This window comes from Numenius arquata, chromosome 10 (assembly GCF_964106895.1).
Source record: "Numenius arquata chromosome 10, bNumArq3.hap1.1, whole genome shotgun sequence".
Classification (NCBI taxonomy): domain Eukaryota; kingdom Metazoa; phylum Chordata; class Aves; order Charadriiformes; family Scolopacidae; genus Numenius; species Numenius arquata.
In genome coordinates, this window is record NC_133585.1 from 7,709,024 (window position 1) to 7,721,934 (window position 12,911).

Below are 12,911 nucleotides of genomic sequence, written 5' to 3' on the forward strand. Positions count from 1 at the left end.
AACTTTACACAGGTGGATAGTTTCATTGAAGTCAGTGAGATTTATTAACCTGTATAACATTGAGTACATAACTTAAGTTTTGGAACAAGCAAGGCATCAGATTGTAAACTTGCCAGGGCAAAGGCCATATTTTATTCTTGTATATATCAGGACTATGACAACAAGCTCTTAATCCCATCTAGAGCTCCAGTGTGCTACCATAAAATAAATAAGAGCTATCAGCTGATCCATCTGGTTCAGCAGGATAATAAATTATGTGCATGTTGCAAAAAGGTAGTACTGAGTTATTTATCACAGTGACATAATCTTCAAAAATTGGAGGGTTTTGTGAACAAATAGTGATGTGGGACGTGTGCTAGGAAGTTAGGATACCCTTACCTCATTTTTCAGTTATTAACTTCATTACTTAGGATGGTCAGCCTTTGTTTGGAAAAATAATAATGAAACTGAACTACAACAAACATTTCAAAATTCAATTATTTAAACAATAACCAACCAAGTACAAAATTTTGTTAATTGGATTATTATTTTTGTCATTTACAACAACTGATGCTAGCAAAAATACAAGGAGCATTCAGAAACACACAGCATAAAAACACCCTTAATCAGGTGTAACCTCCACACTAACCCTGACAAACCAATAACTATGATATCAATGCAAAATACTTGTCATTTTTGCAAATGTGACTGGTAGGAGTGATATTGTCTAGGAGAAAATTTTTTAAAATGTCTATGTGATTTAGGAAATTATGAGCTATCTTGAAGTATAACAAGTATACTGGAACCTAAATTACATTGATTTGCAAAGACACACAGGAACCTAAGTGTTTAAAAGATTAAAAATAGTGTCATAGCTCACTTAGACACTTAGAAAAATTACCCCAAATCTTTCACTTTTAGCCAGCACTATTCATTTATTTATTTTTAATATTACATCTACATTTAATATTCTACATTTACTTATATGCTTTCCTAAGGAGGTTAAGTAACTCCTTAAACTCTGAAATTATTTAGTGGGCTTAAGTAGAGTTTGATTTTCTGTATTTGAAAGTAAGACTCTCTATTTCTACATTTTCATGTAATATAACAAATTAAACACAGTGAACAGTGCTGGGCTTGCCACAGAACACTGAATTCCACAACAGCCTAAAAAGTAACTGCATCTATGACTATCAAACCCTATATTCTGAAATCTTCACTTAAAACCTTTATCTTATGACTATAAAATAAGAGCAATAAGATACAACATTCACCACAAAGCCCTCCTTCAGGAATAAAATTAGTGTTTTGAACTTATAAAAAACATGTGTAACAGCACTACAATACAGTTATCTCTGAAAGTGATACAAAACCTTTGCTAACCAAGCATTTCAGGCAGTATTTATCCTTTCCCCTTGTTTAAGAATTTTCTCTCATTTCCAATCCTGATAATATTATTATTGTTCTCTCTCTTTTGTTAACATTTCAGAGATAAAACAATCAAGAATTATTGATTGGTAGAGGTGAAAAAGATTACCTGTCAATATTTTACTTTGCAGCATATCATGACACTAAGTCCATCAAAAATTACAATAATTTAAGAATTAATCTACAGATTGTGAAATGAATCTAATGAAACCCAGTGGCTAACTGTTTTTGTCCTTTTCATAAAAGTTTAAGCCAGCTTCAACAAAAAAATGATGATGAAGCCACAAGTGATTTTTAAAATAACTAGATCAAACGAAACTAAACTTGTACAAGGTTATTTCAGCTTGTGTAATCTGTTACACTTGAAAGTCGGTGTGTAAAATTCTGAGTATGTTTACTTGATTTTATAGGATTTTCCCCAGAAGAATCCTGCCACGATGTATGAGATGTATTACCCAGGAGTTCATCCCCTCTTTATTTTTTTCTCTTTATTCTTTCTTGTTGGAGGATCTATTACAAGAACTGTAAATGGAGGCCTTAAAAAGATCTCTCAAGTGTTGAAATAGTGTTCCTAGGGAAAATTCTCATAAGTTGAAGTCATTCAGAAAACAGCTGCAATTGTTACTATGCTGAAGTACATCTACCCTGCTGTACTGTGATCAGTCTTGTAATGTCCATAGAAAAAATGTTACTATACAGCCTCCCCTTTCTGTACTTTAGACCTGCTTGGAGCCATAAGATTGCTTTTCTTTATTGTTTAGTAAGTGTTTTTTAATGAAATGTACTGCTCTTATTATATAGGGCTCAAAATAACATCTAAATCACTATCCAATAAAAGAAAATTATTGAGTTGGATATCTAAAGTTACTACCTAGAGGCTACTCTGGTACAGTATTTATAAATCTCTAAACAGTTAAGTATAATTGTCTTTCTGGTTTTTGGGAAGAAAGCCAAATAGCCGTTTTAGTTGCAACTGAAGAAAAATACTTTGTGTTGGGCCCCATTCATCTGGTGGGTAAAACAACAAGTAAAATTCCTACAATATAAGACTTGAAAGAAAATGCAAGAAACATGAAAAACTAAATGGGAACAAGTCAATAAGATGCTACTTGAAGAAGAAAGGAGGAAAAGGTCAACAGAATGAGGGAAAGGAGAAATGCTGGAGCTGTTCCAACGTAACTGCCAAGGCAGAGCCCATCCCAGATTCAATCTTCCTGGGTGCTTTGGAAGGGAGCACAAATGCTTAATATGGATCTAACATTCTTTGATCTTCCCTCCAAAATACTTCTTGATAAAATAATCTCACCTTATATTTAAGGAGACAGAATGAGAATCAGGAAGGGTCGAGGCACAATAAAAAAAAAATATCCAGTACATGAGGATGACATTTTCCCCATCACAAACACACCTCTACCAACCTTTCTAGGAAGACAACCAGTCAACATCTGTAAGAGGAACTGCAAGATAAACCAGGACTTCCCTTGTCACAAATGGCCACCTGACTGAGTTTATGAGTTATTTTGTAAAGAGGTGTGCCAAGCTTTACAGTGCCGACTTTACAATATTTTGTATCTCAGAAGCTGAGATACCTCAATGAAAGTGATAGCTTGATGCAGCTTCAGTGGGATACACTTTGGCCTTTCTGTCCTTGGAATCTAGGTCTCCCAAAGGCAACAAACTGCCCTGATGATTTCCAAAAGCTCATTTGCAGGACATCAGAGTCTGCACCCCTAACTTCCAGCGAGCCTAAGGAGTTGCCCAGTCAGCTTTGAAACGTTCAATGCAGACAGCTATGAGAATGCTTTCACCATGAGAGTTTTCAACAACACAGGTCCAATTTGGAAGTTTCTTGTTCTTTTCGAGTAGAATTACACATTTTATTGAAAGGAGACTAAATCCTTCCAGAACAGTTAGAAAGCTTTTCCTTCCAAGAAAGACACCTTGTTTCCATCCACAGCTCTGGGTAGTCATGCATTTGGTCATATGTTGCTAGACAGCTGATGGATGAACATAGATTTGACAACTTAGATAGTTTACTGTCATCCTCTCTGGGTACTCCAGGGTCCTTTGTAGCTCTGGTCCAGAATTTTTTTTTTTTTTTTTTTTTTTTTTTTTTTTTCTGAGCTTTGGAATTGTGAGCTATTTTTGCTTTCTTCAGGAGGTCAAGGCAGAGCACTCGGGTTGGTTAAGATGCAATTCTGGCAGGATGAGTTGGGACGTAAGGCAGGCGGACCAGAGGACAAAGTGTTGTCACACTACTTATAGAAGGTCCAGATAATTAATGCTTCCTAGTTCAAAAACCTGAGAATATTTTAACACTATAAGGAGACACTAGCAAGTCTTTGTTCCTGCATTAGAACTGCTGTGTGTGTATTAAGTTCATCTTGAACTAGTAATGAAAAAATCCTTTGTTGATATAAACCAGATTAATTAAGTAGACTTTCTTTCTGCAGTTACTTCGTTGGGAATTGGCAGCCCTGTTGTTACAGAACTTTCCCTATCAGGAAGCCTTGCTGTCATATGTCCACCCTCCTGTTCCTTCTACGAGGCCTTTCCTCTCAGATTGCATCTGGGTTCAGTTGTTGGTGCAATGCTATGTCCCTGGTTGGAAAGGTCAGGTTTGGGTGGATACAGAAGGTTGGCTGGTGATGAATGTTTATATGCCTAGGACTGGAATTGACTTTGGTGTTAAAGTAGGTGATGAGAGTGAGGCTCTGAGGAAATCCCCAAATTTATGGGTTCTTTTTCTGCTACCAACTTAGAACAAAGGACTTATAGATATGGCCCTGTACTGCAGCACTGGCCAATGATTATGACTTATCTGATGATTAAATAATTTTGCATCCTGCTTTTTATGGTGCACTTCTTGTACTGGTGTCATCTTTTGTCTGAGACTGGAGTGAAATAATCACAGATAAAAACTGGAAAGATCTTCGTGTATTCAATAACCGATCAATTAAATGACTGTATTATTTTTTCTTTTTTGGAGGCATAAACATAAATTATATATAAGGTTTCCCTATGAGATTCCATTGCTTAGTGACTACAAAATTAAACTAGCTTATTATTTAGAACAGTAAGGGTAAGATTACACTGTTAATTCCCTCACCAAAAATCTCGCAGCTTAACTCATGTTTCTCAGGCTGTTCACATATTTTGTTTTGTTTCTTCTCTTTTCAACATCCTGTCACAGGTCAACTGACATTCTTCCACACACCCAGATTTTCTAATATCTGTGTTTCCTATGATCAGTAATAGGAGTCACATAAAAGCACAGCACAGAATGTTCTTTCAAGGGATGGTGTTGGTGAGGAATGTCTCAATTCAAAATCATACATTCAGATCTAGAAAAATTCAGATTGGCAATACTTAAGGTTTGTACCAGCTAATGTGTTAAGGATAAGTAAGTATGTCAAATAATGCAGAAATGTTTCACCAAAGGTAAAATGACAACTCGCTCTGTAAATAAAGGTACTTATTTGCCAGCCATGAGCCGTGAGGTGATTGTAGCGTGCTGCTTGTTGACCAGCAAAAGTTGAATCACCTGGTTTATACTATTGTCATGATAGTTGTGTCTACCGTACGTTCAAGCTGCATTTCATAGACAAAAATGTCACATTAGATATAACTTCCAGTAAAGATTGTGCTATCTATTGATCTAATTGCTTCTGACAGTCTAACCATTGCATTCAAGGTCTTTCAAGAAAATTTACTGTACTGAAAGCATTGCAACCAAAATCAGGAGTTGTGGATACCATAAGCAGAGAATTTACTGGGAAGATAATTCTTTTCAGAAGCAACTGGTTTTAGAACAACCCCTCCCTAGTCAATGCTCCCAACTAAAATAGGCTGTTGTTTACCTGCCTTATGTTACGCCCTGTTTCCCCAGAAAAACTACGGAAAGAGTAACCTTTTACTTACATGCAGACTGATACTTACCTGAAGAAATGTCCAAATTCTAAGTATGTACTAACCTATTGTGCCTCTGCTTCTCTGCATCAGCAGCACTGAATAGGGCTGAAGGGATTTGGACCATGGTCCCAGTCTACACTCCCTGACATATAGGGCCTATGCTGTAGCAGCAACCTGGATATTATAGGATCATAGAACAATTCAGGCTAGAGGGGACACCAGAGGGTCTCTAGTCTGACTTCCTGCTCAAAGCAGGGTCAGCTTTAAGGTCAGACAAGGTTCTTCAGGGCTTTATGCAGCCAGGTCTTGAATACCTCCAAGGATGGAGAGTAAAAAATGAGAGGTGTTCATGTGATGCAAAGACTGTTATGTTGCTAGGTTTTTACATCCTCATTCAGGGGTGGTCTAAGATCCAGTATACTCTCAGGGATAAAATACAACAGCCAAGTGTTGGAAATATCACTAACCTCTGAGCAAAGGCAGAAGAAGGAAATTCTCTCAGACTGTCCATGCTTAAGAGCAGGAGGGAAGGGAGGAAAGGGGTGACACAAACAGATTCTGTTTCTTGATTATTTTAATTAGGTGTGTGGTAGGATACTGAGAGAGACCCACCAAAGAATAGCCAAGAGCCTGGTAGTGAAAGTACACATTTGGTTTTCAGACACAAAATTTCAAATCCCAGGCCTAAATCAGCAAAACAAGGAGCCTCCATGCCTGTCTTCCACTTCTACAAGGAGTTTCCTAATTATGACTATGTTACCGTAGTGAGTGAGTGTCCTGGTTTGTGTGAGCAAGTCCATCTCACAAATTTTTAGGGAAGAACTCTAAAATATTTGGGGCTGTATTGCTTCCAGGCCATAGATTTGAAACTTCAAACATGTATGGTGAAGACCCCTTCCTTTTCTTCTCTAAACGTACTTGTTATCCAGAGAACTATCCAACCTAACTTTGAAAATTTCAAACTTTTAGTTTCCTGGTACACCTTAATTGCAGTATTAAATTCCATATTTTTGTTGCTTATTATAAGAAACAATTTTCCACATTCAAGATGTTTCCATATTCAAGTTACTCCACTGCCTCTGATTTTTGGCTCTTAATTTCTCTTTTCTGATTAAAGTGTAAAGAGGAAAAACTGAACTTAATCTTTGTTCTCACAGTCTGTGAAGGAAAACTATCTCTAGGTCAGGCTCATGGGGAAATTGCAGACCAAAGCACTATCCTTTCTACACCTACATTTATAGCAGGGCTAGATCCAGAGGGAATATTTACTGCAGCACTTAATAGGTTTATCAAAGGTAGGACTTCAGCTGCATAAGCTGCAAGACCCTTCAGGGATGGAAAGATGATTGTTTTTACACTGATGGTCTTTGCCAGGGTGCTTATGACTGCTTTGCAGCTGCTTTGCACAGGCACAGTTGGTGTAAAATAGCCTTTGGCTACCTATGAATCAATCCCCTACTCTCAGTAAAATCTGAAGGATTCTGTTCAATGTCCTTAAATGGGATGAGAACATGTCAAACCATGGCAAGAAATCAGCTTTGAGTTAATTCTAAGTGGCTTTTTGAGCAAGAAGGCACAAGAACTGTAAAGACAATTTAAAAATCTTGTTCTTTCTGTTTTACTTTTTGGCTTGTATTACTCAGGGTTTTTTTCTGTGGATGCAGCGTGCTTTACACAAAAAAGAAATCTTGTTAGACAGAGGCTTCACATATTCTGAAGTGAGTATGAGTTACCTTTGGCTTTATAACAGAAACCGCTCTGGTAAGAAAGCCACAGAGCAGGGCAGGGTGAGAAAGCAATGATTTTATCTATATTTTTAGGAAAATTTAAAAATGAGTAAAAAATTCCAGTTTCACATTCATTCATTTTTCCTCTGCAAGATGTGCTTTGTGATGTAGCAGAGAAGCTATGTGACTGTCCCTTTAAAAGCCATCATACCAATCAGCAGGTTTAACTGTCAAGCAAGTTGATGTAGGGCTCTTTGAATTACTGAGTGAGGGATATTCTTCCTGCCAGGTCCTGTCCCCTGTAGGCACTGCAGAGAAGTATTATAGGGCAGTCCTTACCTTGGGAATTAGCCTGCAAGACCCCAATGCTGTCATCAAACTGCATAGATTTGATGTTGAGTGACGCCAAGATGCATTCCTTGTCCTGCAGCGAAGCATCATCAATATTATTCTGATTGGCTGACAGGATAACGCACATGTCGCAGAGGTTGATGTTGACAGCCCTTAAATCAGCCCGACTTAATGGCGTACCCTTCGGCACAGAGAAAAGCGGGGGGGGGGGAGGCAGGAGAGAAAAAAAAAGAAAAACAAATTAAAGATTGAGAAGGAGCTTTGGGAAATTATTTAACAAGTATCTTTTTTATGCTCTGACATTAAGCTGGTCTAACTATGTGCCAGGGAATAGGAGATGTGTGCTAATCTAAAGGGTAGTTGGTGCTGATGGCAGCATTTTAGGTTCAGTCTCAATACTCAGTCAAGCTATTACTAACAAACAAGAAACAGGAATAATGCCAGCATTCTACATCTCATCGGTGACTTGAAATTGTCTTGATTTAAGTTGCTATCATGTGGCAACCTCTGGCTCTCTGAATATAACAAGGGGTGTGTTTTAAATGTCTATTTATCTACTACCAAGTCACAATGGTCTTGGGCAAAAGAATAGCAATTTAAGCAGGAACACATTATGTTTCCTACACATTTGAGGTGCAATCAGGATAAAGCTATTTTTTTTTCTACCTGAAGCAATACACAAAAAAGGTTAATCCTTTTCAATGCATGTTTTTGGTGCTTCTAGAAGGAAAGCACACTGATCTTCAAAGTTGTGTGATCAAACGCTTTCAAACAAGACTTTATCTTAACGGGCAAAACTCATGCAACATCCCCTGCTTCCACCATTCTCAATCTGAGAATGCAATAATTAAAATGAAATGTTGTGGTAGTTCATGGGTTTTTTTCATAGTTAACATAAATGAGACATGACACTTAACCCATTATGTTTTGTTTAAAGATAACACTTGCTTTTCACATCCTACAGTCCACATCTCTAGTTACAGAATATTAAGTTTATGTCACAGGGGCTGCAAGGTCCAGGAAAAAAAAAAAAAAAAAGATTTTTTTATGGAAACTAGATTCTGCTCTGCTGCCTCACATGGTTTGGTACTCGAAGACCCTAATGATGATGAGGAGACTAAGCTGTCCCCTTGTCACACAGGGACTTTCATAAAACCGAGTCAAGACCCTACTCTTCCATCTCCTGATCACTCATGGTGAACTCCTGAACTCCACTGAGAATATTCAATGCAAAAGTGAATTTAAAATGCACAAAGTGAAGGCAGAGCTCAATTCTTATTCAGCAATGGCCACCTAGTTTCAGATACTGGCCTCACTACTCCATGTTACTTTCAATAATTTGAGGCATGAAACCTTGTGGAAATCAGTATATATTGAACAGATATGATTTAGTTATAAAGTACTCAAAAGTTAGGATATGATTATTCCTGCCACCTTAATTCTGCCCTTTGTATCCGTACTGTGCACCAAGTGAAGCAGGATTCCTGTGGGGAAAAATAATATGCAATCATGTAATTAATTAAAGGCTTACTCCTAATGATTTTATGCAAAGGGACAGAATTAAGGCTGCCTGAGGATATTTAAAATTGGCATTTACCTACTTTCTAAGAGTTTTCTCAGCAGCTTAAATGTGTCTTTTAATACAGACTTTAAAAGAAATCTCCATATTTTTTTTAAACCAGAACAAATGTTTTTATATTCAGCTGTAACCACATCCCCATCAGATATCAGCAGCAAATTTTACCTCCTGAACCAAAGAACAGACAAGTAGGAAATGAGTTTGAGTGGCCTCCCTTTAACACATGATTCCTACCAGGACAATCTCAGAACTGTTAGTAGACTTTTAAATTAGTATAATTAGATCAGAATAATGCTGATATTTTTAACTTTATATAAATCATTTTGAAACAGATAGGCTGGGGGGAAAAAAGAAAAAGCAGTAACAAAATCTGCGTGGTCTTCAGCACCTTTGATAACTGTGTAAGACACAATTCCTTTATGTATTCTGTATTTTTAAAGGCGCATTAACTATTTAAGCTGTTTAACTGGAAATTAGTCTAAAACTACTCCAAATTTGGGTGCAAATTGATTGGGGAATGTAAAAGTGGTGTACATTTCCTTAATGCTTCTTCAGAATTCATGATCAAAACTTTACAAATACTCATTATAACAATGGATATACATTATATACTGGACAGTTTGGAAGTAGTAGTTGGATTCTATTCTGCTCCACCGTTCAACAGTATTATTAATTTAGTTCTGATTCCTTAGTTTTTTAGCTTTCACAGTGACTAGAATTAAAAGGAATTGGCAGAAAGAGGAGGATATTAACTGACCAAATTTGATACTGACACCATTTTTGTGACAGCAGAGAATCTTGTGACACCATCTGTTGGATCAGTTTACAGAAAAAAGCCAAGGGCTAACACTAAAACTGCATTTACAGTAACAAAGACCTACAGCCTGAATTAATCAGAAAGTGAAGGCAGTCTTTCCATTCTATAGCTATTTTCCCAATTAATCAGTTTAGGTTACATCCATCATTCATTTATTTATTTTTAACTGCTAAAATATAATTATTAAGAACTGGTAAATTCATAACTTTTTATTCTGATAAAAACCATACAAACTAACTTTACTCTGTAGCGTACAGAGCATTCTCTTTCGTTCTTACACCATGGGCTCATTTCCTTCCTGCCTATATCTTTGTGGGTCATTTACAGCTGTGATCACCTAAGATCACTAGCTTGAAGGGCTTCATTTGTTTGTCCTGGAGCTCGTGTCTCTACATTTTGGGCACGCGAGTGAATGATAACGCTATATAGGAGAAAAAGGACCTCTGAACTGTAGTTATAGTGGTAGTCCTTACTAAAATCAATAGGAGTTTTTCATCGATTTCAAAAGGGTCAGGCTTTTGCCATACTTCCATACATGAGTACGGCAAGACCCTGAACTGAATGCTGTGGCAATGTTCCTTATAAAGTAGGCCAGTCTACAGGAAGCTTTTATGAATATAGATAGATATTATGTAGACAGAGTAACAATAATTTTTTTCCAAAGGATTTTTGGGTATAAATACATAAATAATGTCATAAATAACTACTGTCATTCTGTCAGAGAAATCACAACATCAAAACTGGCTACATGCAGTGCACTACAGTGAATGTTCAATATATAACACAGCTAATACATTTGATAGCAGCTGAAATTCATCTGATGAGGATGACGAGGAACTGAACACTGCGGCAAATATCTTCTAATAAGGTCTCACAGGGCTCTGTTTTCACAGACACAGTAAAGGGAAAATCTAAGTCCTCAGGCCTATAAGTAGACAAAAGTAAAAAAGCCTAAGATCAAAGTCAATATGAATCTGTCCAGTTGGTGTCCTAAATAACAAAGTATCAATAATATGGCTTTGGACTTACAGGCAAGATTGAAACCTTGGGGAAGTTATGCAGTGTCTCCCATTCCCTTCTCAGGTATTCAAGTGAACCCACAAACACAATGTGCTTGAGTTCATGGTAGTGAAAGTTGCTGGCTCGTAATGGCATCACTAAATTTCTTAATCCAATCAAAGCAGATTTAACATCCCCAAATATGCAAACGACTACATGCCCACTTAAAACTGTCATCGCTGCTTCACTTCGAGTCTAAAAAAAAAAAACAAAAACAAAAACAAAACAAAAAGACAAGGAAGAAATGAAACAAAGGGAAGCTTAAATCATATATTGAGTTTTAAACCAGGAAAAACACAACTGTCAATATTGTTCATGCACAAAGAAGCAGTTTGATAATAGTTGTTCATTTTAGCCTTATTTATCCTTCATTAAATGTGCTCAGCAGAAGAAAATTTTGTTCTTATTTGCAAATCCTTCAGTGTTCAGGAAGACATTGTATGGGACTGACTTCTGGTCCTGTATATGTTTCTACATGTGGATTAAAGCTCTGGTTACAATCAAAGTACTATGGGTTTAACTAAGAACAACAGAATTTGACCTAATATGCATTTAACCAATTTAGGATTTTAGAAAAGAGATGCAAACCCATGTCTTAGCTGATGAATCCCTAGTGTTTTTGTCTCAGGACCAACTCGAAAAGGAAAATGTGAGTGCCCAATGGTCTTAGTAGGGTTTTGTGGCATCACACATCTTGTGAATTGAGGACTATTCTCTTAGAGTTGAAGTTCTTATTTTAGGACGAGTGGCTGCTACCCTGAGAAGCAATCAATGCTCTACACTGCACTGCTCTACAATGGATGCCTACCATACTCCACAGACCTCCTCTCAGTAAGAAAAAGCTAGTGTGCGAGATCCCAACTAATACTAATTTTTCAGGCCCACTAGACTCCCTGAGTTCTTGAATAGATAGAAGGAAAAAAGTCTCATGGAGAACATTTGAATGGTATTGAGAATTATCTTTTTGTCTCAGTGATAAGAATAAATTTTTGCACTAATTTCATCAGTGGTAATGTCAGTTGAGCAGGCAACTCAAACACCAGGATGATTAAATAAATTCATTAGGAAAAAAATATCTTCATTTCTAGAGCCAGTCTTATCATTCTTGCACTCCATCAAGTAGCTGCAGATCCACTGACATCATATTGCCAAGAAGTTGTACAGTCAGTATCATTACTTAGAAGTTTTGCCACTAAATAAAACTAAGACAGCAGTGAACTGCAATTTTTTCCCCTCACTTATCCATAGTATATGTTCTTTTTTACACTGATTTTCATACAACTCTATCAAGATAGTGGTGTTGGCCCTCTAAACAGCAGAAGACATGAGCAAATGCTCAAGTGAAGCATGTAAGTTGTCCCATGCCTCTGCCTATGGGTCTCAAAGACTCAGGCTTTACAAGACAGAGACCAAGTCTTGAAAGGAATTATGTAGAAAATGTCACTCTATAGTCATCCATCTATATGTAGCCACTTACATTTGATTGTATGTCAAAGAAGTTCTTACTACCTGATACTGCTGGAATCTCACAGAGCCAAAACAGACCTTGGGCAGAAAAATGAGTTCTTTTCTGACTGAGGCATCATCAAGTATCAATTAGAAGACAAACTGGGAAACCCTATCATCTTCAAATTATGTACTAATTTGTACTTGTGTGGTCTCTAAGGGCAGCATTAAATTTGCATGGATATGAACGTAGACATAAATTGTGGACTGTGAGTTTGAAAAGGCGTAAGGAAGCATTGTGTTGGCAGTGTTCTTGTTGGTGATGATGCATGAAGCAGAAAGGACCTGGTCAGACTTACAGATTCACAGGTTAGCTGGGGAAACGCTGACACGGCATTACCAAGAGATGATAAAAGAGGCATTTCATAGCGCCATTTTTTGAGAAACACTTTTCAAAGTGGGACAACGTCTAAAGGTTGTCTGCTAAAATGTGTTTTGAGCATGAAGGCAGACTTCTATCTCTGTCTATTATGAAGTATTGTACAGCAGGGCTGCCCCTCCTTTCCTGCTGAATACATACAAATGCATACTATTTAGAGCTGTTCAGTCAAAC

General features: G+C 37.2%; 1 protein-coding gene across 12 annotated transcripts in view; it reads right to left on the bottom strand.

The window, feature by feature from the left end:
* KCNMA1 (potassium calcium-activated channel subfamily M alpha 1) overlaps nt 1-12,911 on the bottom strand; it is a 479,530-nt gene that overhangs the window by 39,015 nt on the left and 427,604 nt on the right. For all 12 annotated transcript variants that reach the window (XM_074155313.1, XM_074155312.1, XM_074155311.1 and 9 more), the window contains 2 exons: nt 10,823-11,047; nt 7,386-7,578 (listed from right to left, as the gene is read on the bottom strand). In XM_074155313.1, the coding sequence (XP_074011414.1) occupies nt 7,386-7,578; nt 10,823-11,047 (418 nt within the window). The remainder of the gene's footprint in view (nt 1-7,385; nt 7,579-10,822; nt 11,048-12,911) is intronic.